Genomic DNA, 25,010 nt, shown 5'->3' on the forward strand with positions numbered 1-25,010 from the left:
ACGCAATCCCGACATTCTCATTATGCTCGCACGAGGAAGATCAAGGAAGCGGTCCGAGAGAATCAATAAAAACAAATACAATCGAGGAACTGGAACCAAAAAGAACCATGATATCGCAGCACAGATTAAAGTGCACTTGAATCTTTTTTCGCCTTCCAAAGCTACCCGATGGGACCCTTATCGCCATGATTCGGACACGTCTTCGTCAAACTACACATCAACGATGGCGACCGCATTGGATATCGACGAGGTTACGCGGGAGGAAATTTTAGCAGACCAACGCGGATATCTGATGTCCTCTGATGCTGGTTCCGAAAGTTTCACATCTGATCTAGAAACTCAGATTCCAGACTGGGAGAATTATGTCGATCCTTATTCGGACTTTGAATGGTTGGAAATGATACATGGGGAAGTTGTATTTCAACGAAACCGTTGTTCGCGGGAAACACGAATTGCAGACTGCAAGGCATATCTAGTTCGAAGATGGCAGGTTGCAGATACTTTCTGGGATGACATGGAAGAACCAAAGCATGAACTGGCCGAACTGGCATTTGAGGTCTTTGATCGATTTGGCTGTTTACAGCCCAAGTTCAAGGACCACCCGATCAAGCGCGGCTCCGGGGTCTGGAAAGATGAGCTAAATAACGGGGATATACTTCTCATTGGCGATATACGAGTAAATCGATGCAATCGGCGTAAAGGAATAGGTTCAAAGTTAACCCACGCAATCCTAGAACTAACGGCGAAAAAAAGCCGGGGATTCTTTGCAGTAACCTCGCCTGATATGACCATTACTGAAGTCTCCCCCGATCACTCAAGAGGTGAGCAGTCTGAGAAATTACTTATCAATAATGCTCTCAAATTCTGGAGAACACTTGGCTTTAGAAGAATCTGTTCTTCGCGCTGGCTTGGTTATACTCCGGATCGAAATCATCCGAGTCACAAGATAGGCCCGGAGCAAGATTTTGATTTGCCTTCCTCTAAGCCATCGTCTTTTACATTGGAAATGGATAGTTTAGCCATGGCACTTCCGACAATTGATGATACAGAATGTCTCACACGGCTAAAAAACATATTCGTTGACATACATCTTGATGATATCATATGGGAAGCTAGGAATGATAACGGAGACACCTTTCTTCACCTTGTCTCATGCTCATCAAAGATAGAGAGCACACGATGGCTGATGCACAGCAACCCGAAACTATGTCATGCATTGAATGCTGACGGAAGCACACCACTGGATGCTCTAGAAGAGTCAGCGAACCAAAAGCGGAGAATTCACCAGCGCCTTGATGCACGTACCGATATATCAGATCTATTTTCAGGATATGATCAAGCTACGATCTTTAGTTTAGCTTTGCTAAAGGGAATTACACCGGAACGGCTGTCAGAAGCCGAGATCTCACGTTTGAAGTTTGGATGCACCTGTGAGAGTTGCCTGTGCGGATTCCTCAGTCCTCGAATGCGAAACAGGCTCATATTAACTGCGGAGATAACCTTTGACTTTATCTACACACATGGAGCTTCATTGGATGGCCCGGCCTGGTGTGAAGAAAATGAAAACCTGTTTAGATACTTGCCAGAGCATATCATTCAAAGTTTCGCAGTGAACAAAGAGATGATCATAGGGTTTTGTATGTTATGGAACCATCTAATTTCATGCCTCAGGAAGAACATGCTTCCGACAGAGGCGAACATTCTTCTCCTGGTTCGAAATACAAATGAATGGCCTAATCACAGTCGCAATTTTCTCCAGAATGGGGGAACGCTATCATCAGTAGCAACGACGCTCTTTTGGAAGACGATGGAGCTGGAGGAAATTTACGACGAAACGTATGAAGGACTCGGTCATGGCAGTCCACATTATCTTCCGAGCTGTCAGAATGATCGCGAGTTCGGTCTCGTCAGTGGCATGTGTGGCTACGAACGGGTCGGTCGGGTTCAACTAGAGACCCTGATGGGAAAACGCGTTCGATATTAGCGCGTTTGAGCATGGCCATTATTAAATTGAGTTGCAATTTTATTTTTGTTGGTTTCCTCCATTAGAAAAATTCCTTTTAGTTCTATACTTGGGGTCTACTTTGGATTCAAGAGCTTCCTAAAAACTGACCCATCCAAGAATAGTAAATTTGGAGCAGCTTTTAACCAATCGGATATTCTACCCAGTTAAAAACTCACAGTTCTTACTGATAATTCATCATTCTGCAGTATGCTATGGGAAAAGTCTCTATGTACTTGTCAAAACTAAATCTAGGGATATTAAAATGTAGCGTGATAATAAGCAGCTGGCCAATTGGTTTAGCCTTTATACAAGCATTCCCGGTAAGGTTACGAAACCAATTATCACCAAACAGGTCCGGTGTACTAAGCTATACGTAGCTTTACATACAAAAGAATTCGGTAGAACGGAAAAAGAATCATATAAACTCCTCCATGCATTCTGAAGTCTCTTTATTTGCTCCTCATTCAGGCTAGTAGGAATTCCTGAGAGTAGGCCTCTCTAGGGACGTTAGGAATAGCTTCACAAATCACAAGATACATATATAACATCGGGCGAGATGGGGTTGCCTGTCCCAATCTAGTTCGTGCGGCTTGCCGCCCTGAGGAGCGGCAGGGTGCGGCCAGGGAGAGGCATCTTGCGTTCAGCTGTCTGCGTGGCTCGTCTTAATTGGATGTCATAAAATTGGGGTTCGGCAAAACCTGCCTGCATTATTGTTATAAGTTGTCTCGTAATTCATCAATAAATCTATGTACTTAAACTTAAATATTGTGGGATGACTTATCAAGAAGTCATATCGTGCACGAAGACAAGTAAATGTATGCGTACGAGGTGTTGTTAGGGGGGGTACCCAAGTTACTATGGTAAAACGTATATGATTGTATGTACTATCTGAATATGACACCGACGCGTTCTTGTAATCCCCATTCCAACGAGATCACGTAAGTCCTCGCGCGTGTCGACGAGCAAGGGTTTAGACTAACCTGATTAGGAATATAAGTCTATAGGATGGAAACCATGGAATGCAGACCCTGATTTCGGTGTGATTTCAGTGTGGCAAGTATTGGTTTACTAGGACAATTTTTATATAGGATTTGTGTATATATTTAACTAGTCTGCCCTTAAAAGGACGGAGAGAGAAGCAATACCCCTAGTTGACGTTCCTAGTACGCGATTCGCTGCCAACGTACGGCCCCACAAATCCTGCATCAGCGCGGCCGGCGATCTATTCCCGGATAAACAGCCCGCTATGGATGACCCCGCGAGTATGGTAGGACTATCAAAGTGCGACCTAGGGAGCTCTATTATTGGTTAGACGTACCCCAAGATGGCACTGTAGCCATACCTTCGCTGTATAGATTGACCACCCACCATTTCTCACTCGAGTCACCAGCCGGGTCTTCTTCGGCCTCAACGATCTTGGAAGCCGCCACGATTCTGTGATGTCCCGTGAGCAACTCCACCTTGGCACCCTCTGGAAGCTTGAGCCATGGCAGTTCTTGGAGTTCACATAGTGTGGCCAAATTGGATAATCGAAGCGCTTCTTTAAAGATATTTTCCGAGATGAGAGCAGAGACACGATTTTCTGGGTCCAGAGGGAAGCAACCGTAATCCTGAAAGTCTTTAACCAGTCGAGACACGTTCCAGGGGTCCAGTTGCCTTGAAAAAGGGTTAAACTGATTATACGAAAGACTGCTCAGTTTGATCTTTGCACATTCTCGGAAAAAGGTTTTAAATGAATTCTTGCCAAGTTTGGACATTTTGGTTTGGTGAAGAAGTATTATACCCGGGAAGGTTGTCTTTATATAACTTTAGAGAATGTTGATTGCTGGATCCGGATAAACGGATCCTAGGAGCAAGTAACTTTAACTACGTATAACTGAAAGTATCACTCCTCAGGTTCCTAAGCTCGAAAACCTTGTTCAATGCAAGTTGTAGCTGCTCCACACCGTCCTGTATAACATTGGCTTGATTGGAGACGTCCACAAGTAACGTATCCACAGAGACTACACAGATCTGAAGCATATCACTTGCCCATTCCTGTGGATAGCCTTTGCGTTTGATTTCTCTGTGTACCATTTCCTTAGGCGACCTATGGGACATACGACACTTTTTTGCCAGGTCTTGGAGCAAGTTGACGTCAATTCCCTTCAGTTTCAAAGTAAGCTCCACCATCCCATCATCTGGGAAGCGAAAAAGTCTCTGGACGGAGGATGTTAAGGAGTTGTAAAACTCATTGGTTTTTTTTTGGCGTTTATTGGCTTCTCTTTGCCGTTCGGCGCCGTCGGATTTGGAGTACTCCGACATTTTCATCGGGGGTTCCTCTTCGCTTCCGCTGCTATCATCGTCGGAATACTCATCAACAGAAGCTGTAGATGGGCCACTAGTGCCCGATTTTCCTAGGTAGGCCTTGTAACCACTTTCTTCTACTTTCCGGTTCAACTTTTCCATCATTCTCGCGGCGTCTCGAGATATAGCACTTTCCCTGTCGGGGCTTGCAGAGAGCGCGTAGTTTTGATCAGATATCCTGGGTGAAGACATGCTGGGCTTGGAAGATGGTATGGCGGAAGAGGGAAGGGGGGTATTTGGCTGTTTAAATAATTGTGATTGGACTCTGTTGTCTGTCGATTCTCCAATTTTCCGGAAATCTGGATTGCGAATATACGCTAGTGTATAAGTGGCTAGCGCCGGAATAATTCTACATTGTGAAATTTTGCGTTAGTCGTATTAGATAGTTAGTTATGGAACAGATACGCTTGTAAACTACCTGTAATACTTTCTAGCACTTATGACTCATCACCATCTGCCGCCAGAGTTCAAATCTCCAGCATGGGACAACACCAGAGAGAGACGTTCTAGAGTACATTATCATACCATAACACCAAGACTTGCAATATCAAAAATTCAACTTATCTATAATATGTTGAGTAGCAATGGGGTCACAATACCAGAGATTGCCAGTGTTGCTAAATGTAGCCAACAATTAGTTTATTATATACAATCGAATCTAGAACATTTTAATAAAGCCAAGGTCCTGCTGATTCAGGCTGATCAACCACGTCTCATCATATTGGTGATGCTAGAAGCTCTTTGTAATTACCTCATTGAAAAACCTACTTTATATTTGTATGAGATAGCTGTCTTCTTATAAGATAAGTTCAATATATATGTAACAACAAATAGCATCAGCAAGGTCCTTACCTCGATTAGTTAGTCGAAGAAAACAGCATAAAATAAGGTAAAGGAACACAATCAAGACTTGCAAGATAAATATAGATATTATATCTCTAATTTCCAACTAGATCAGCTGGTTTTTATAGATGAATCTAGATATGACAAACATGTAAGGTTTAGACAAACCAGCTAGTCTCCTCTTAGTGTAACACCTTTGTAGATATACAAATTTCATTGTGAGCAATATTATCAAATTTTGTCTGCTTACTCCCAAGATGGTATAGTGCTCTCTCAAATCTTCTAAGGCTCCACAGATACTATTATATTCGAAGATTTCATCAAGTAGCTCCTTCAACATTATAAAAAATAGCCAGAACCAAAATCAGTTCTTATCATAGATAACACATCTTTTCATCACTCAGATCGAATACAAGATATATGCGCGACTACAGGTGTTAAACTGGTATATTTACCACCAGACTTAAATCCAATTAAAGAATTCTTCGTTGAACTCAAAGCATTTATCAAGCGAAATTGGAAAGTATTTGAAGAGGACCCCAATCAAGACATCAGTCGCTTCCTAGAGTGGTGTGTAGATACAGTCGGTGCGCGAGAAAAAAGCGCGTGAAAGGCCATTTCCGACACGCTGGTCTAGTACGCTGGTGCCAACCAGATGTACACGAACCGCAACCACCTGACCGCAGTGGCAACCGAAGCACTGTCGAACTTTCTACTCTCAGCACTCCCAGCATTCTCGGGATTTCTATCAGACATTCACATGGGATCTTGTCGTTATCCATCTCAGGATCAAAGGTTTTGTAGCCGCTGGCCAACGGGCCTGCACGAATAGAACCAAAGGCAATGGCCGACCACAGGCCCCTAGGCGAGGCATAAAGTTCGCCCGTAAGAAATGTGACGAGGACTGTAATTAGAGCTACAGTCGCGCCCGAAATTGCCTTAAGTGTCTTAGATATAGAGATTTGTTTTCAAACCCTAATGCCAAGCCTATTAATCCCTACGCGGTTACTGTGTTATTTACTCTTTTGTACTAAACTTGGATGGTATGATACTAAACGTAAAGATGTACTGCGTAAACCGTACTATTACAGTGCTAGAAACACACTTAAATGTCTACCGTGCGGCGTGATACGATGATGTCATTTTAACTCAACACCACCATTGTGACACTACAATGCACAAAAATGGCACGAAATTTCGAGTCCCGGCGGCGTGCAATGATTGTTCATATGATAAGGAGCGGAAAATTTACTGCTCTACGGATAGCAAGGGCGGTAAAATGTTCTGAGGGTTCAGTAGCGAATATCTGGAGAAAGCTCTGGCTATTTGGCAGCGCCAGACCTCATCTTGTCCGTGTTGGTGGGCCACCAAGCATTACTCCTCTGATGCTCAATAGGTTGTGTAATCATTTTACTGGAAAACCCGGTATGTATATCGAAGAGGTGGCTCTATTTCTATAGAATGAATTTAATATTCTACCATCACCGTCTAGCATTAAACGGGCCCTTTCCCAGCGTGGTTGGACGAAAAAGAAAACTCGACAGAAAGCGAAAGAGCAAAATTGTCAATTAAGGGCTTTCTACCAACATAAGCTATCTGAATTTGAGTCATATCATCTGGTTTTTGTCGATGAGTCTGGATGTGACAAAAGAATAGGAAATAGACGAACTGGGTGGTCTCCACTTGGGGTAACTCCAGTTCAAACATCTAAATTTCATCGGGGCCAACGCTATCAGATACTGCCAGCATATAGTCAGGACGGTATCATCACTTCTGATATTTTTCAAGGCTCAACTGATACTGTGGTCTTCGAAAATTTCATTGAGCGGCTACTCCGGCACTGTGGGAGGTGGCCGGCGCCGAAATCTGTCCTAGTTATAGACAATGCATCCTTTCATCGCTCAAGCCAAGTCAAACAGTTGTGCTCTGATGCAGGTGTCAAGCTATTGTTCTTGCCACCTTATTCACCAGATTTTAATCCCATTGAGGATAATTCTTTGCAGAGCTGAAGGGCTATATCAAGAAAACTTGGCCAACATACGAAGAAAGTCCTAATCAAGATTTTTGTACATTTCTCCGAAAATGCGTTCATACAGTTGGTGACAGAAAAGAGAGTGCGGAAGGGCACTTTCGACATGCAGGTATAACGGTAAGAAAATTTATGTAGGTAGGATATTTATGGTACAGTAGGGGAACGAGCAAAGCAGTGCATATTAGTGACCCTTTTTATGTAACTGTAAGCAAATTACGGTGTCTTACAATACCATGTCAATTTAATTGCCTATCTCAAATGACAAGTTCGAGGATACGTCATGAAAATGTGGAACCTGCAAGACATTCAAAGAACCACTGTGGCGATGCACTATGTAGCATGATAAATTGTATAAATTCCTCTGTTCTCACTGACCCTCCTTTGAAGAGATATTTGAAAATAAAGAAACAATCCCGTTCATCTATAAAAGGACAAGGCCTTTATTTTAGAGGAACCAAAGCCTTACCCTCCTCCGATCATAATCTTGGATAAATGGTCAAATTGTAGAATGGAGGAGCCTGAATCGTTTTCAAAAACCAGAATATCGCCAGAAACGAACCAGACATGGTCTATATAATCAGGATGAAGAAAAAGAAAGTTTTCAGCATCATTCCGTACCCAGGATCCTGAAACGAAGATATGATGCTGTGGTGGTTGCGGCACAACCTGAGGGAGCCGAAGAACACCGCGATCTGTGATGAGAAGAGTTCCACAAAAGGACAAATACAGAAGAGTAGTTTCGGTCACATATACTTGTTGCTCCGTGCCTGTGATTGCATCCCAGAGCCGGATGGTCCCATCACGTGACGCTGACGCTATAAGCCGGCCATCTGGAGAGAAGGCGACGGCGTTAACCGAGTCTGAATGGCCTTTTAACACGCGCTGCTTCGTGTCTGTGATCGCATCCCAGAGCCGGATGGTCCCATCACCTGATGCTGACGCTATAAGCCGGCCATCTGGGGAGAAGACGACGGCGTTAACCCAGTTTGGATGGCCTTCTGGGGAGAAGGCGAGGGCGTCGACCCATTCTGAATGGCCTTTTAACACGCGCTGCTCTGTGCCTGTGATCGCATCCCAAAGCCAGATGGTCCCATCACATGACGCTGACGCTATAAGCCGGCCATCTGGGGAGAAGGCGATGGCGTTAACCAGCTTTGAATGACCTTTTAACACTTTTAACACACGCTGCTTTGTGCCTGTGATCGCATCCCAGAGCCGGATGGTCCCATCACGTGACGCTGACGCTATGAGCCGGCCATCAGGGGAGAAGGCGATGGCGTTAACCCAGCCTGAATGTTTTAACACGCGCTGCTCCGTGCCTGTGATCGCATCCCAGAGCCGGATGGTCCTATCACGTGACCCTAACGCTATGAGCCGACTATCTGGGGAGAAGGCGATGGCGTTAACCGAGTCTAAATGGCCTTTTGACACGCGCTGCTTCATGCCTTTAGTCGCATCCCAGAGCCGGATGGTCCCATCATTTGATGCTGACGCTATAAGCTGGCTATCTGGAGAGAAGGCGATGGCGTTAACCGAGTCTGAATGGCCTTTTAACACGCGCTGCTCAATGCCTGTGGTCACATCCCAGAGCCGGACGGTCAAATCATCTGACGCTGACGCTATAAGCCGGCCATCTGGGGAGAAGGCGATGGCGTTAACCCAACCTGAATGGCCTTTTAACACGCGCTGTTCCGTGCCCGTGGTCGTATTCCAGAGCCGGATGGACCCATCACCTGACGCTATGAGCCGGCCATCTGGGGAGAAGGCGACGGCGTTGACCCAGTTTGAATGACCTTTTAACACGCGCTGCTCTGTGCCTGTGATCGCATCCCAAAGCCAGATGGTCCCATCACATGACGCTGACGCTATAAGCCGGCCATCTGGGGAGAAGGCGATGGCGTTAACCAGCATTGAATGGCCTTTTAACACGTGCTGCTTCGTGCCTGTGATCGCATCCCAGAGCCAGATAGTCCAATCACGTGACGCTGACGCTATGAGCCGGCCATCAGGGGAGAAGGCGATGGAGTTAACCCAGCCTGAATGGCCTTTTAACACGCGCTGTTCCGTGCCTGTGATCACATCCCAGAGCCGGATGGTCCTATCACGTGATGCTGACGCTATGAGCCGGCTATCTGGAGAGAAGGCGACGGCGTTGACCCAGTTTGAATGACCTTTTAACACGCGCTGTTCTGTGCCTGTGATCGCATCCCAGAGCCAGATAGTCCTATCACGTGACGCTGACGCTATGAGCCGGCAATCCGGGGAGAAGGCGACGGCGGTAACCCAGTCTGAATGGCCTTTCAGTGTTTGTAAATACGGTCTCCAGTCCTCATGAATTATCGGGCGCTGTAGTATCCACTTTGGAATCTCATTTGAGTAATGCTTTCGTATTATACTCTTTTCTGGACTGAAGACCAAAGCCGAGCAATATACTTGGAGCGGAGTCTCTGCGATAATCGCACCGTGGCTGAGGGCGAATCTCATTGCGTCATATACCGTTGCATGCAAAATATTGCCTGAAGGATGAGACGATGACGCAGCATAGATAGGTTTCAGTCTCAACTGTTTTTTCATCGAAGAGAGCATTGTCCGAAGCTTGGTCGAATTGAGCCCTTTCAAATTGAGTGTGGTAAATGAGACTGCTAATTTTGTTTCTAGCAAGCGGATCATAGTAATGCCTTCTGATAGCCTGCCGATCAAGCTGAGTGTCTCAAGCCAGTAGAGAAAACGAGTCTGAAAAAAATCCATTATTTCTGTACTGTCATTTGGATCAACGCCACTCTGCCGCAGATGATATATCCAATAACGGCAGGCATACTGAAGAGGAAGAGAAATACATTGCTTCACTGTGGCTTTAGGAATTTCACGAGTCCGTATCCCAGGCTGTTCCATCTTACATATGTTCTTTTTGAGAAGATTCTTCATGAGTCGTAGACAGCAGCTGAACAGATGAGAGTGGATAGTTTCATCGTTAACAAAGAATTTTTCGCTTTGGCATCTCACAGGGTCCAGAAGAAAATCCCGCAAGGATGGGTGCAGGAGACGGATAGGCTTGGTTTCTCCAGGAACATCCAACAATGAATGGAGACCATGTATTGTCGAGAGAATAACATCCTTGCGTTCTCCAAGCATCGCCGCCAAATCAGTAGGTGTCATCGCCTCAGAGAGCACTATAATAGACCCGACAATACGCCTGAACAATGCTTGCATTTCAGCTACCTCCTCCGGCTCAAGTTGCATTGGGAGTGAATGTATTAAGACGGTGGTGTATATCTGGTCTAGCTCCTTCTCTGGCTTGCTTGGCGTGCTGCCTGCGGCAATGACAAGGGAGAGACGTTCACCAGCGAGTTGCCCTCCCTCTTCAATAAAGCGGCACACAGTGGCAGCGTGGATAAATAAACCATTGGACTTTCTGACTAGAATTTGGATGGTCTCGTCGGAGAGAATGCGATTGCCAAGGCCGAATTTTTTGGCAGTGTGTGAGAGTCTGTCCTTATAAAAAAGAACTAGATCTTGATCCACGATAGACTGTTCAATGTCGTGGAGGATATAATCTCGGTGCAAACCTGACGAGATACTATCGAAACCGAGATTGATTGGCTGCTCTGGTCGGCTTGTGACGAAGACACGCAACTGCAAGCTTTCGACAGCCGTAGCGGCAGCGAGGCATTGAATCAACAAGGAGACATCATCTTCATTGTCGCATTCATCCAGTGCATCAATCACGACGACAACTGGGAGCAAACACACGTTCTTGCCTAGCTGGGACAACGGTTCAAGGACCAGCTTCTCCCACTGGCCGTATAATCCTAGGCTGCGAATCCGACTGTTGGATGTAATAGCGTCTTCGATGAGTCTTTGGAGACCTGGTATGGCGTCGGCTAGCTGAGCGGCGATTGTGGCCGCGAATTTCCTAGAGGATGCGAGGTCACCACCGCCTCTAGAGAAGAAAAAGCTCGCGCCAAGACGTTCCAGTCCGGCGTACTTGCGGGCGACCGTCAGAGCAATGGTAGATTTCCCGATACCAGCCATGCCCTTGAGCCAGTATATTCGTCTTTCATCACTACTGTTGGCCCATTTCTCAATCTGTTTGAGGACATCTCGACGTGTGTTCTTGAGGCAAGAAGGTGAATGGTCTTTGCTTGCGGCATTAAACACGGCTTCTGGGAGACAATCGACGAGTTCCGGCGGACTGTTGTGTGAATCTTGGGAAGTTAGCCATGATCACCAATCTCTCGGTCGAGTACAAGGGCAGGTTGCTGGCCATGACGGTGGCAACTAACGGTTTATTTGGATATTCCCGTAGACGTTGCCCTGGAATGAAAAACCACGATTGCTGGCTTCCGAATTCCCGAAGTTTTGGACTAGCCGCCCCACTGGAGGCTCCATAACAATTGGTTCCCAGAATAGCGCAGAGGTTTGGGCACGCTCCGTAATTGAATATTATCGTACCAAAGGTTTCTGATTAAAGTGTGGTAATGATGTTGACGTGATGATGCAGCAGATAGTCTTCCTAACACCACACACGTGGTCTAATCATGCCTCGCGCTGGGTATCTGGCGCCTAGCAGTCCTGTCATCGCCAATCAAACCCCTGTAGTCCCGTCGCCATTAAAATGCGGGGACGATGTGAGAATGGAAGATTTCTTCGGGCTGAAACGACGTCTACTCTCATTTAACAACACCGACTTCCCTGCTGGCACGAGTTGGAATGGATCCCCTTAGCGTGACCGCCAGTGTGATCGCTATTGCGACTCTTGCATTGCAAAGCTGCAAGGCCGCGTACAATGTCGTAGACGGATTGGCGGAAGCGCCGCAGGCTATTGCTAGGTCGAGAATTTCCCTCACCGAAACACAGAAAACTGTAGACGCTCTGCACCAAGCGTTGATCACAGGCTCCGAACCTATTCTCAATTCTGTTTTAAGATCGATAGAGCTCGACGAAACGCTCAAGTCTGTGCAGCGCATCTGCGACAAATTTGCTACCGACATCACATATTTCACCAGCCATTCGACAGATGGTAAATTCAGCAAGCGGGATAGAATGACAGTTAATCTTCACGAATCGAAGATGAGGAATCTCGACAGAGAGTTGGGTGATTGCCAGCAAACTTTATCCATGGTGCTGGTGTCCATTAACCTGTAGAGTCTGCCACTACTCGTACTAAGTCGACATTTCTAATATAAAGCAGAATTGTTACTACACAGACCGCTGACGACCTCCGGCGACTTGGTGGTCGTTTTCAAGCTCAGGAACAGGCACTGGCGAGCCTAGACACACAGCTGTACAACCGTCAAAAATCCCCTCTGGCGGAAGAAGGCTTGGTATATGATCGAGATACGAGTTTGCAGTTGACTTCCACACTCCGGAAACTTTGCCAAGAAGCTCTCTCGACCATCAAAACGAAGCGAACTGGGCAAAAGTTCGGCGATATGAGCACTGATGACCAGTCTATGGCAATGCAGGGGATTGTTGGCGATGCACATGATGGCGTACAACAATCGTTCGGAAAGATGACAACCTCAAAGAATAGCAAGGCATTTCAAGGCCAAATGGACGCATCTTCCTTTGCGACCATGTTCGGAAAACCCTGATCCTGCAGACACTTGTTAAATTTGACCCTTATTATATGTCGATGGTCAGAATTGCACATCTCCTGGCACAGTTTAAAAGAATTGTGTTTATTTGTTATATCGCAATATATTTGTTCTATTCCTAATCATTGCACAGAACAGCCTTCTCAAACACATGTGTCCAAAGATCACGTTGAAGCCGTGTGATCTCGCTCAACATCGAAATTCGAACTCTCACGCAGTGTGATGTACACACCCTGCCGTGGTGGTTGACAGAATTGGATAATAAACTCTCCACCGCCTCCTTGGTGTATGCGGCTTCCAAAAAGTCCTCGCCATCTATTTAGGACTGGTGATACCCACCCCATTCTCAATCAGCCTTCGGAGACTTATCGCTGAATTCCAGTACGCAATTCGATATAGTCCTTAGCAACAATACTTGAAGGCTAGGATATCAGAGGTTTGTAATACCAATTTCTTTAAAAAAAATGGTCTATTATATTCATTCTTTCAGTAATAATTCCAGAATCAGGTCTCGGCGGATATCTCGAGGAACATCGTTGTGACTCTCTAATCTGCCATCAGCATCGACATAGTCGATGAGTCGTTCAATATGTGGTTCCCGAAGTTTATAATGTCTTTGATCCGTAGGGTCCTCCCAACACCAATCAGAATTTAGCTGACACGAGGCGACATTACACTGCATAAGCTCATACACATGGTTCCAACTAGAAGGTCGTCTAGTCCTCTCTTCTTCTGCAACAACGCATTCTTCCCGTTCAGCGAGCATAATGTTTGTTGCTGACACGCGGCCTCGTTTCTCGCCTCTTCCTCTTCGTGATGTAGACATATGATCACCACCATTCTCGTCCTGTATATAGTTAAAAGAAATACTAATCTTGAGCCTCTTTCCGATACGAAGCAGATTGCTCCATTTACGTAGCTGCTTCTCCACTGGCGTCCAATTGATGTCAATAGCGTTATAGAACTTTTCAAGAGGACTCTGCGTCCGATCGTTCACTGATATGTACTGTAACAGCAGTGCTTTCAGATCGAATGCGCAGGTTACGTTTTCGTTTTGTTTGCACCATATTCTCAAGCGCCGCTTTTAGACTTTCTTCCCAATACTCACTAGGCTCCTATTATAAAAAATTATGTTTTTAACCACTCTTTAATCACTCTTTAATCACTCTTTAATCACTCTTTAATCACTCTTTAATCACTCTTTAATCACTCTTTAATCACTCTTTAATCACTCTTTAATCACTCTTTAATCACTCTTTAATCACTCTTTAATCACTCTTTAATCACTCTTTAATCACTCTTTAATCACTCTTTAATCACTCTTTAATCACTCTTTAATCACTCTTTAATCACTCTTTAATCACTCTTTAATCACTCTTTAATTACTCTCTAATCACTCTTTAATCACTCTCTAATCACTCTTTAATCACTCTTTAATCACTCTTTAATCACTCTTTAATCACTCTTTAATCACTCTTTAATCACTCTTCCTTAATCACTCTTTAATTAATATATGTACACTAAAAGAAACACTACCCATTAAGAAGGTTATCTGAAATACATTCTATTTTATTTAAACCCATTGAAATTGCCAGCTAGATATCCTTATTCTAAATTGAGCCTTAAATTTCTATTATAATATCTTTATTTCTTTTAATATGGCAAGGTGGAAGTACAGTCTTTTTGCCTGCCATTGCGACCAATCGTGTTAGTTCATCTCTTTTTGCATAATATACACACTAATTATATAGGCTTGCTTGTGTCCTTTGTACCATGCGTTGCATTTGGTTTTACCCAGAAACGAATGAAAAGGATGGCACTTAACGAACAACAAAATGAGGAAATACCATGCTGCAATCTTCCAGTATGTGTTCCATCATAAGGAGAGCTTCATGATACTTATAGTTTTAGTGTTTTACATGGTGTCTTTCATTTCCATGCGGTCTATTCTTCTGTCCACAATGCGTTCAAAGACGTAAGATCAAGGAAATGAGAAACATGAAGAAAGACGAATGTGTGGATTGCATGATATCGTTGTGTTGCTTCCCATGCGGCCTGGTGCAACAACATAGAGAGGCCCGGGAATTCTCACAGGTGGAAATGGAACAACCCAGGTCACCTACACCAATGAGCCTGGATTCATGATAACCTTTCTGTATTATTAGTTGCTGGAAAATCTTAATCAACAGAATGTATTACTAAACATAATAGATATCAAGATTCAAGGACCTGGGAATAGCTTCTTCCCATCCTTCTCTTTCCACTCTTCAAATCTCAGTATCTACATGTTCCGGATGCACAACATGATGGCGACATAGCAGAGCATCCATCCTCATCACAATCACATGCACATGAGTTGTCGGCACAGCATGGGAACGAGTCCACTGAGCAACCATCCTCACTACAATCACAATTGAAATCCAATGGGGTAGCTATGCAAGTCTTACCATAAAAATCGACACTCTCCCATGTATATTCATCCAAAAACAGTGGTTCAACGTTACTGGCACTTGAAGGTTGTGGCACTTTCCCCCCATACCTCTTCTGCCAGTAATGGGCTGAATTGTACAAGAAAGGGTAGTTGTCAGCAAAGACCAATGTTTGAAAAGTTCCTGATATAGAAAATAGAATACATGTACTTACCAGAGGCAAACTGGGCATAACTGTCAGGATTTCTTGTTGTTTTATCCGCGCCTTCAATGCGTGCCGCCTTTGCACACCACTTTGGTCCATAAATGCGTACCGCGCCTTCTGTGAACGTTTCATCAATCACTTTGTTTTCTATTAGCAAAGAAGTACTAAGACATATTGGAAGTAGCAGAGTAATACTGACTATGGTCACGTTCCCTGGTGATTGCATTTGCATGCATCATTTCGTGAAGAAAAGCAGAGCCACTTGTCTGCATCCAATATAGATCTAGGTTGTTAGGATCACTATTGTGAGGGTTATTCGGAACGTCATTGATGGTGGCCATAGTAAAAAATGGTGGGCAGCAGGTTATAGTTGATATTTCCCAGAACCAACTGTAGGTATTGTTCGTAAAACAAATCGGCCTAGAAAGAAGCGTTGTTAGCATGACCAATACATCCGTGCATGTGACCCAGTTATCCACTATAATCTGCCAGGTTACGTCCAACGTACAATCTGCCACCTTGAAGGCGTACGTTACAGTCGCCAAGTTCATGATGAGCCCAACCTGTTATATTTAGTAAGCAACTGTTAAAATGGTTTCGTTATCTGTAACTGTTAGAAATCAAGGTAGTACTTGCATCCAACTGACTGCAATTACAAGTCAGTTTCAATCCGTAACATATCCAAAGCATCCAGTTTGTGTGGCTTACAATGTAATTGTCAAATCCCCATTTGGGGTTATCCCAATTGGCTGCGTTTTTGATGTTGGCTTTGTACAGGATCAGCAAATCATCTCTGGACTACAAAGGACTATGATATCAGCCGTAAAAATAAATGCTCACCGGTGATATTATTCGCCCATATCGTATTTTGCACGTCTTTTTTGAAGTATAAATCCGAAGCATCTGTGCCGTACTGCGGCCAGTCTTGAGACTGGTCGGCGAGAATAATTGCATCCTTGTAAGCTTGTTTCAGGTATTCCCACTTGTTGGCAAATTCTGGCTTGTCGTCTGGCATACTTTGGCCTTTGCAAGAGCCGTCGATAGAAAAATACGATGTGCCTTCAATTGGCGTTCCAAGGTCCGACGGGTCAGGGGCCGCAGGGTAGGAGGTCAAGGTCACGGTCTGGCAAGGAGGGTCACTTGGTAGCGATGGTATTGATAACGGTGGAGTTGGTGGTAGCTCCGGGTCACTGCAGCATCCTGGGTCATCTCCAATATGGTCACCCACGCATTGGTTGAACCACGTCTCTGCCTGGTTGGTAAAGGTACCACTTAAAGAATGCATATCGGCTCGCTTGTCGCCCTGTAAGTCTGGATAGTGCATACAGGTGCCGGCATGGTTCCCTTCATAGAGGGCTCCCTGTGCCACCCATTCATACCGGCTCCCTTGGACGTCCTTTCGACCATTGTTATACCACACCCAGCCATTACCATTGAACTTGTCTGTCCAGATCAAGTCGGCCTTGCCATCGCCATTGACGTCGGCCCACCGGAGGTCGGCCCGGTCTTTCTGCTCCGAATACTTGAACTGGTCAATGTAACTCCAGCTGTCGTCACTGTTATGAACAAAACCCCAAGTGCGGCCGTCTTTCTCGATGCACAGGTAGTCGCCCCTGCCATTACCTGAAATATCGGCAAACTGGACAGGCAGATCATGGATGGCGACGCCACGAGACTCTGGGCAGTACAATTCGGGAGCCGGGTTCGAATTATGCTCCCAGTTCCAGACCCCTGTTTCTTTGTAAAGGTTCCTGAACAGCTGTGGTCTGTTTTGGTTATCTGGGTCCACCCAAACAATGTCGCAGGTGCCATCACCATCCCAGTCGGTGAGGTGGAGATCACGGCGGTCCAAAGCCGAGAAGCCAAAGTCTGCCGGGTCAAAGATATCAACTGCGGCGTCCCAAAAAGAAGGTCCGCCATCCACTACTGAGCTCATGCCCCGGTTGGTGTAAAGAGTCATCTGTCCTGTTGAGAGAGTCCAGACGTAATCCATCATTCCGTTCGAGTAGCCAGCCATGTTACAGTATTTATCCCCATCGGCCTTGAGTTTTGTCGAGCCTGATCCAGTATTCTTCCAGACATGAAGATCAAACATGTGTTTGTCTCCATCTTTGCTATGATTCAGATAGACGTAGTCCTGGCGGCCTAGAAGACCAAACGCCTGGGCCTCCCCATAGACTCTTGCAAAGTGGATTCGCTCACGGACTTGTGCCACGCCCATACCAAGGGCCATCGGCCCTGAGCTTGCGCCTTGCCAGTAGCCTTCTCGCCAAACGATATTGAGGCCATCTCCAGCTTCTCCTTCCTGACAACTCCTTGAGTTGCTCTCCATGTAGGCCTCACCTGTGTCACCAACCCATACCCAATCATCGCGGCCCTGGTAGACAATAAATAGAGGGAAATATCTCAATCTTGAGGAAGATGATTACTTACATCACCGTTGATATCTTCTAAACGCACTCCGGTCAAATTTCCCACATCTCGGCTAGTGAATCTCTTTCCCAGGTCCTGCCAGTACGCTGGGGTGTCATTAACCCAGCCATTTCGCCAGCAATACATATCGCCGTTAGGATCAAAAATACAGTAGTCTGCTCGGCCATCGCCGTCCACATCGCCCAAGCGCACCTGAGACTGTGAGTATCCTGACTTGATAATTCGACCCTTGTCTACAAATGTTGGCGGATTGTTGCTATCCCCGTTGCCCTGATTAATGGCCACATAGGCATCGCCCATGGGCCCAATACACACCATATCGTCCAAACCATCAGCGTTAATGTCAACAAAGTTTACCCCTTCTGGGATACACGGGAGGACAACATTCATATCTGCGATTTTCACGTACAAGTTGCTTGCGTCGCCAGTGTTTCGCCACACGCCGTACCATTGGGAACCATCGTTCCTCTCGTACCAGCCAACAAAGTCGTCACGCGACCTATCAAAAAGCCTAGCAAAGAACCACTGATTTTGGTCATAGTCACTTTCTACTGTCAAGATGATGCCCATGGGCTGACTATTGTGCTGGTAGATACCGTCATCCTGTCCGCTTCCGGTCTGAGTCAGGCCTCCAGCGTAGACTCCGTCTCCGTACATCTTATCGCAATTTCCGTTTCCTGTGGAGGCTGGGGTTGCTACAGGATTGCTAATCATACCGTCGTCAATGGCCTGCTTGAGGATGTCCCACCAAACAGCAGCCATCTTCTTGTACCCGGTATCGTTTGGATGGATATCATCAGCGTAGTCGGTGTCTGTATCCAGATATCCGGGATCTAAGAGAGGATCCATATCTGCAAGAATAACATTTTTCCCTTCGACCTGCATTGACGTAACAAGGTCACGATACTGAGAGTTGACCACCGGACGATTCGCCTCGCCAATGGCATCTTTGCATGGAATTAGTGTCGATAAGACAACGGCTGTTCCATCGATATTTTCAAGCAACATGTTAATTAAATTCTCCATGCGAGCTCCAGCATTAGCAACGTCAACGTTTTGGAGGCAGTCATTAGTTCCGGCATTGATCAGCACAACGTTGGGCTTGTACTGAACTGAACCCTGCGCGGCAGCCTGTACTCGACTAATGACACCTCCAATATGTGCCTCGACGTCCTAATTTTTCTCATTTGTTAGTATTTGATTAAGCAGGACGAGGGAAACGGGCCCATCGGAGCAACATACATTATCCACCATGGCCCCATTATGCTTGGTACCAACCATATCGACATCATAACCTGCGTATCTAAGCTGATCTCGGAGTGGTTTTCGGTATCTAGCAAATCAATTCATGTTAGACTCCATGGACCACCATAGACCAAATAGCCTCCCAAGATATACTTCACGTACCCATTACCATCGGATGACTGGTAACCCCATGTTATAGAGGCACCGAGGGGCAAGATCCTCAGAGACACAGGACTATCCGCAGAACGGTGAAAATGGGTATTTGATGGAACGTTGTTTCTTGCTTCAAAGATTTCCGGTCTCATTTCAAGGCTATGGGCAACGCGAGCGGCGATGGGCGAGCCTATACTCGCCCAGAGAGCCAGAATCAGACAATGCATAACAGGAGATTTCTTTTCCTAATGCTCGTATTATACTACAGAGCCTCTGGTGCTCCATGGTAAACATGGTGGGTTCACCAAGCCCATTTATAGCTCGATCTCGAACCCAAGGAGTGTTATTCTGAGAGTATAATCCGGAATTTAAAGATACCGGTGCTACTGTCCAAGACGGTATTTAATTTTATATTACAAAAAGGGATCTCAGCACATACTATTGGACGACAATACATCCCAACATATCATAAATATACAACCTCTAAGTAGCTATCTCAATAATCCATTGTTCCTTATGCATTAGTTCCATCAGATAGGCTAATCTATTTGCTGTGGTTTCTTTGTTCATCTGACATAACCCTCCCTATTTTACCCGAATAATGTGGCTTAAGATGTCTCTCAGCATGGATGGAAACGGAGTAAGGAGCCTCGATTTTTATACTTGTTAAAGTTGGCACCAACCATATAGTGTAATTAAATGACCCTTTATGGATCTGCTTCCTTTGCCGCCAGCCTTCGCGGGATATCCAGCGGGGGATCGATCTATAATGACATAATGCTTAATGACTGTGACCCAATGACCACCGCATTCGATAATCCAGTTGCGGGGCCGACGGCTAGATTGATACATGACCATTTTCATGTGTTTTGGTGTGATTTCCCCCTCACTTGAAAGCCTAACAATCATCATTGGAGGCGACGCTCCAGGAGCGGCAAGCATCAGTGGCGGGCGTTAGCGGCAAACGGATTTCCGTTTAACAGTGGTTATACTATAATTCTCTTAGTTTGCAACAGAGATTTAAAAAATAGAGACCATAAACGATGTACCATAGTCAAAGAGGCATGTCTCGGAGATATCACAGTATATACTCTCCGAGTCACAGCGCCACAGAAAAGCCATATGGAATTTCCTTTGAAGCACTGTTATCTTGCGATCAACATACAAGCCTAATGCAGAGATATCACATTATATACTCTCCGAGACATATACGAATTTACAGCATGGTTGCGGAGCTTTCAATTTTCAATTTTATAGATTATTTATGTCTTAGACTCTAGTGATATGTCAACTCTCCTACTAGGTCCAGGCAATTCTCCGTATGCAAGTCAACCCCGCTGCCCCACACCCACATTTGCGTAGAGTGTCTGATGCAACTTTCCAATGATATCAATCTGTTGAAACCGAGAACGAAATAGTGGAGATATAAGTAAGTACAAATAATGATGCACGTGAAATAGCTCTGCCGTAAAAAGGAATGTACGAAGGTTGGGTTACTGCATATTGTGATAGAAAACCATAAATTAAAATAATTCAACTTGCTTTAGCCAGATAAAGAGCTTATACCTAAAGAGTTACGGGCAATATATTGACAAAGGAGGGTGAAAACCCTATACGCTTAGTCAAACTTTTGCTTCCCTGATTTGCCCTCTTCCGTCTCGCCGTTATTATGGCAGGAATAGCTCCAAAGACACCAATCATCATGCCCCCACCATCATTGTACCAATGCCCACACCAATCACCGTTCTCCATTGCGATGACGAAAGCTTTGCATTCGCCGTGATTTCATGTGTGAATCGTGTCCAGTCTTTCTGCGGGATGTCATAAGTCAACAAGACAGCCGGATATTCGAATCCAGAAGTAGGACGATAGGAACTGGAGAAAATTTAGGGACCGCGAGACAAAAGTCAGTTCTAGAACGAAGCCGGGTAGTAGTGACGTACGTACGTACATTAACGTGTAAACGTGCTTTGCGTACCCACACCTTTTTTGATTGTCAAAGAGGACGACGGCCAATGAAAAACTTGCCGCTCACATCAAGGCACTCCTCGGGTAGATTGAGTTAACGTCGGTTGAACACACCAGGAGTGATAGAGAGCCCTTTGAGGCTTTTGAACAATTTTTTTGTAGTACTCTAGTAAATGTTTAATAAATTGGTAAATATACCTATATATTCTTGGTTGTCGGTGGCTCCCCGGGTCCATCATAATTTTTGGCGAGTAAATGATTCACATTTTTCTCAATTTGGCGGACTGTAGGAGGTGCACCTATATTATCTAAATACTGAAGCTATAGAAAAAGAGCCTTTCCTGATCCAGAAACAATAATCAACCCGCTGCCAGTCGTGTTGAGCGAGAGGCAAGGCTATTGAACGGTCGCGACAGCTTTTTCGAGACACCGAATTGTGTAACAGCGAGATTTTCCGATTTGTATCGTGTTGATATCGTTTCTTTGTATTCATCGGCGGTCATTAAATGTCGAGCTGAGATTTTGGAGGCTTTGGCCCGTGACATCGAATGGCCCTTGCACTTGGAGTCGAGCTGACCGCCACTCACATGACCTGCGTAACCCCGCTACTGCTAAGTCCGTAATATGACAGCCTTGTGCCAGCTGGCCTTTCCAATGTCAACATCTACTTTTCTCCTCGTTCAGGCTGTTGATGTAAAGTACGAAAAACAAAATCACTATGAAGTCCATGCAAGCAAGGCTGTGCTTCTTAACGTTGATAATCACCGTTGGCTTCTGTCCTTCCCAGGCCACGGGGAGCATAGTGCTCTGTGACGGTTGTAGACCTAGAGAAATGAAAGATGCCCCAGGTAAGACCAGAAAATCCCAGAAAAAAGCTGTTTCTACTAGAGTGAATATGTCTAAATGCTTTCCAGGGGTGGGCATTGATTTAACCATGGCATATGGGTGAATCTAGCTATCTATCTTTAGCGGGGAATAGGGCATGACTGATTGTTTGTTGCTAGAACGGCCGCAATCCATTACAAGAATGGCACCACGAGAGACCTTGGGAAATTTGATGGCAAACCAGAATATCTGTTAGCCATGAAAACACTTGCGGAAGATGCGCAAAACATCCAAATCGGCATGAAGTCAAGCCTGCGAGTTTATTCTTCTCAGAGATAGATAGTAACTACCTCTTTGTCCTTGCGCTAATTATCTGTCCATTCTAGGAAAAGACTCGATTCATCTCAAGCCATAATACAGCCCATTACTGCATATTGGTGGTTGCCTTACTTAGGCACATTCGCTCCAAAAATGCGCCCGTCGTATGAAGACCAGTTTAGAGTACAGGATACCGAAGAATTGGGTGACAATTCGGTCAAAGCGATTGCCACTATGCTATCTGATATTAAAAGTGGTGCAATGGACGTCCTTGATCCACCACTAAAATATAATCATGTTCTCCTCTCTTGGCCTGACTTTGAGTATGAATTTGCACATGCAGATCGAATCCATCTAGCAAGCTCCCTGGCAGGTCTTAACGATTTTCACGGGCATGGCTCTATCGCGTCAAGGTTCGCTTTAGCGCAGGAAGGAGTTAGTAAAGCCTGTTACGACCCAGAGAAGGATATGGACGATACACTTTGTGATCCTTCTTTGCCTAATCTACCCACTATATTAGTGGTAAGCTACAGCACAGCTAGTCTCAGTTTGACTCTACATACGAGACTTTGGGGAGACATGCCGTGGCCCGAACGTCTTATGGATAGCCCAGCGCTTGGTGCTTCATTTGCGAATGCTACTAGTCAGGGGGACCCTACGGAATATTGGATAAAGGTTAGGGAATCCATCGCATCTGTGATTGGAAATGCGACTATCGATTATATTCTTCTTCTTGGTTCACATGCCCGAGATCCCGAACTACTCGGAGCGATTAAAGGTGTATTGGATAGATGTGGCAATATTGGTCCTTCTATTGTAGACCGCTATATGGAATACCGTTCCTCGCCAGATGATGAGACCAGTGCATTATTTGCTGCGGCAAGAGGAGCAGCGGTTAATGCCAGAATCGGCATGGAAACTGGCTGGAAGGCCTGTGATGAACCTCCATGGTGCTGCAACTCATAGCCACAAATGATGCATGCTAGCGAACCTAATATTAGTGTTGCCATAGGTAAGTTTCAGAGCCACATTTCGCATGGGCTGCAGCTGACAGGCTCAAAGAAGGGGATATCCTGTTCCAAAGGTCAACGTTCTTCGTGATGGCTACAGAATACAAGATACTGCTACCACAGCTTTGACAGGTTTACCAGGCATTTTCAGAACACATGTTCAGACAGAGTCGAATATTCCAGAATTGTATTTTATCACCATACATGGTATTGTAAATAAAAATTCGTATCAAGAGATACAGTATTATTTCCGGATTAACACTATTCCTACACTATTCTATATTTGCTATGGCGTCTTCTTGGCAGTGTTTCAGAGCAAAGAGAAGAGAGTGTAGGTTGTTACGTTGAACCTGTAAACCCACTGTACGCTGAATATGTAAAGCACTGTACAGTAGGTTGCATAATCAGCTTGACAATCAAATAAACATTGCTTTGACGTGCAGACGGGAGCCAAGATACACTAGATCAAAGACAGTTTAGACTGGGAATAATGTTAATCCGGAAATAATACTATACCGTCTTAATACAAGCTTTATTTTACAATACAGGTATATGTTAAACCATTTCTAGAATATTCCACTTCCGTATCTGAACACGTGTTCAGATGTGCCTCGTAGACCTGGCAATCTGTTAGGCGGGAAGTATCGTATGTTCTCTATTCAACATTAGGTTGGAATACTAGCCTTTAGGCAAGTCATACGCAATCCAGCTAGTACTCTCGAATACGGAGTAGTACTGGCGGCGGAGAAGTGCATAACTTATGCAGCTACTAGTAATTCTTCTTGGCCTGTTAGCTGCCGCTCTTATGCACATGGTCCATGGTTACGAGACTAACATACGGGAACACTAATATTAGGTTTATCAGCAACACCTATCACTTTGATACAATGAGTTACAGTCCCCGCTACGACGAGAATGTATCGCCTCAGCTCTATGATTCATGGGATAGCAACGTTTTGTATGCCCCCACCCCAGGTAATTTCAGCCAAACGTCCACGCTATACGTGCGTAGTCCTAGTCGTCACACAGTTCTTGAATATATTTCGCCATAAGAACCACAGTCAGATCAATTATGCTTCGTCCCTTATGCTTTGTGGGATGAAGAAAGGGCATATGACGAACAGCCACCAAGCTATATTCATTATATGATTGACTGGAAGGTTACTCTGAATAACAGTAACCGTGCGGTTATCAAAGTCATGGAACTGGATTTAGCCCTCGCGCCTAGTGCGTATTGGCACCAAGTTCTACAGAAGAAAGTTGAGGATGTAAAACGCCGAAGAGTATGTGCTAACAGATGGCTTCGGTTGGATTATACTATGATAATGGCTTCGGTGCTAAATGATTGCTCGCCGAAGCTTTATTAAGAGTTTGAGGGTATAGATATTGAGTGGGCAAAAATAGAGAAGCGGCTTCTAGAATGGGGCGAATTGTTTCGCAAAGGCAAAAAACTCAAACTTGACATTTGTGTTAATTACTCAGCAGATGACAACGAATCAGCTTCATCAAAGAAGGGCGAAAAGCGGAACACAAGATCGACTACAAACAGCATGCTTACGGAACGCGATGCTTAGATTGATGCTGAACAGAGTTCTGGTCAA

At 45.0% G+C, this 25,010-nt stretch overlaps 7 protein-coding genes across 7 annotated transcripts; 3 read left to right on the plus strand and 4 right to left on the minus strand.

Moving 5' to 3' along the window:
* Positions 1–22: 22 nt before the first annotated feature.
* Positions 23–1,984, plus strand: TRUGW13939_07616 (uncharacterized protein; the record flags this gene model as incomplete). The annotated part of the gene is made up of 1 exon (XM_035490755.1): positions 23–1,984. One exon carries the CDS (start codon positions 23–25, stop codon positions 1,982–1,984), a length of 1,962 nt encoding a protein of 653 aa, XP_035346648.1.
* Positions 1,985–3,306: 1,322 nt separating this feature from the next.
* On the minus strand, positions 3,307–3,762 carry TRUGW13939_07617 (uncharacterized protein; the record flags this gene model as incomplete). Its single annotated transcript, XM_035490756.1, has 1 exon — positions 3,307–3,762. The coding sequence occupies one exon, from the start codon at positions 3,760–3,762 to the stop codon at positions 3,307–3,309; it is 456 nt and encodes a 151-aa protein (XP_035346649.1).
* A 109-nt stretch (positions 3,763–3,871) lies between these two features.
* Positions 3,872–4,543, minus strand: TRUGW13939_07618 (uncharacterized protein; the record flags this gene model as incomplete). Its single annotated transcript, XM_035490757.1, has 1 exon — positions 3,872–4,543. One exon carries the CDS (start codon positions 4,541–4,543, stop codon positions 3,872–3,874), a length of 672 nt encoding a protein of 223 aa, XP_035346650.1.
* A 3,145-nt stretch (positions 4,544–7,688) lies between these two features.
* TRUGW13939_07619 (uncharacterized protein) lies at positions 7,689–11,493 on the minus strand (the record flags this gene model as incomplete). Its single annotated transcript, XM_035490758.1, has 2 exons — positions 7,689–11,418; positions 11,474–11,493. 2 exons carry the CDS (start codon positions 11,491–11,493, stop codon positions 7,689–7,691), a joined length of 3,750 nt encoding a protein of 1,249 aa, XP_035346651.1.
* Positions 11,494–11,936: 443 nt separating this feature from the next.
* Positions 11,937–12,820, plus strand: TRUGW13939_07620 (uncharacterized protein; the record flags this gene model as incomplete). Its single annotated transcript, XM_035490759.1, has 2 exons — positions 11,937–12,367; positions 12,418–12,820. The coding sequence occupies 2 exons, from the start codon at positions 11,937–11,939 to the stop codon at positions 12,818–12,820; spliced, it is 834 nt and encodes a 277-aa protein (XP_035346652.1).
* A 2,270-nt stretch (positions 12,821–15,090) lies between these two features.
* Positions 15,091–19,515, minus strand: TRUGW13939_07621 (uncharacterized protein; the record flags this gene model as incomplete). The annotated part of the gene is made up of 10 exons (XM_035490760.1): positions 15,091–15,224; positions 15,271–15,381; positions 15,467–15,604; positions 15,657–15,877; positions 15,989–16,020; positions 16,166–16,224; positions 16,298–17,834; positions 17,891–19,063; positions 19,133–19,223; positions 19,298–19,515. The coding sequence occupies 10 exons, from the start codon at positions 19,513–19,515 to the stop codon at positions 15,091–15,093; spliced, it is 3,714 nt and encodes a 1,237-aa protein (XP_035346653.1).
* A 3,037-nt stretch (positions 19,516–22,552) lies between these two features.
* Positions 22,553–23,365, plus strand: TRUGW13939_07622 (uncharacterized protein; the record flags this gene model as incomplete). The annotated part of the gene is made up of 1 exon (XM_035490761.1): positions 22,553–23,365. One exon carries the CDS (start codon positions 22,553–22,555, stop codon positions 23,363–23,365), a length of 813 nt encoding a protein of 270 aa, XP_035346654.1.
* Positions 23,366–25,010: the final 1,645 nt, after the last annotated feature.

This window comes from Talaromyces rugulosus, chromosome IV, assembly GCF_013368755.1.
Source record: "Talaromyces rugulosus chromosome IV, complete sequence".
NCBI lineage: Eukaryota > Fungi > Ascomycota > Eurotiomycetes > Eurotiales > Trichocomaceae > Talaromyces > Talaromyces rugulosus.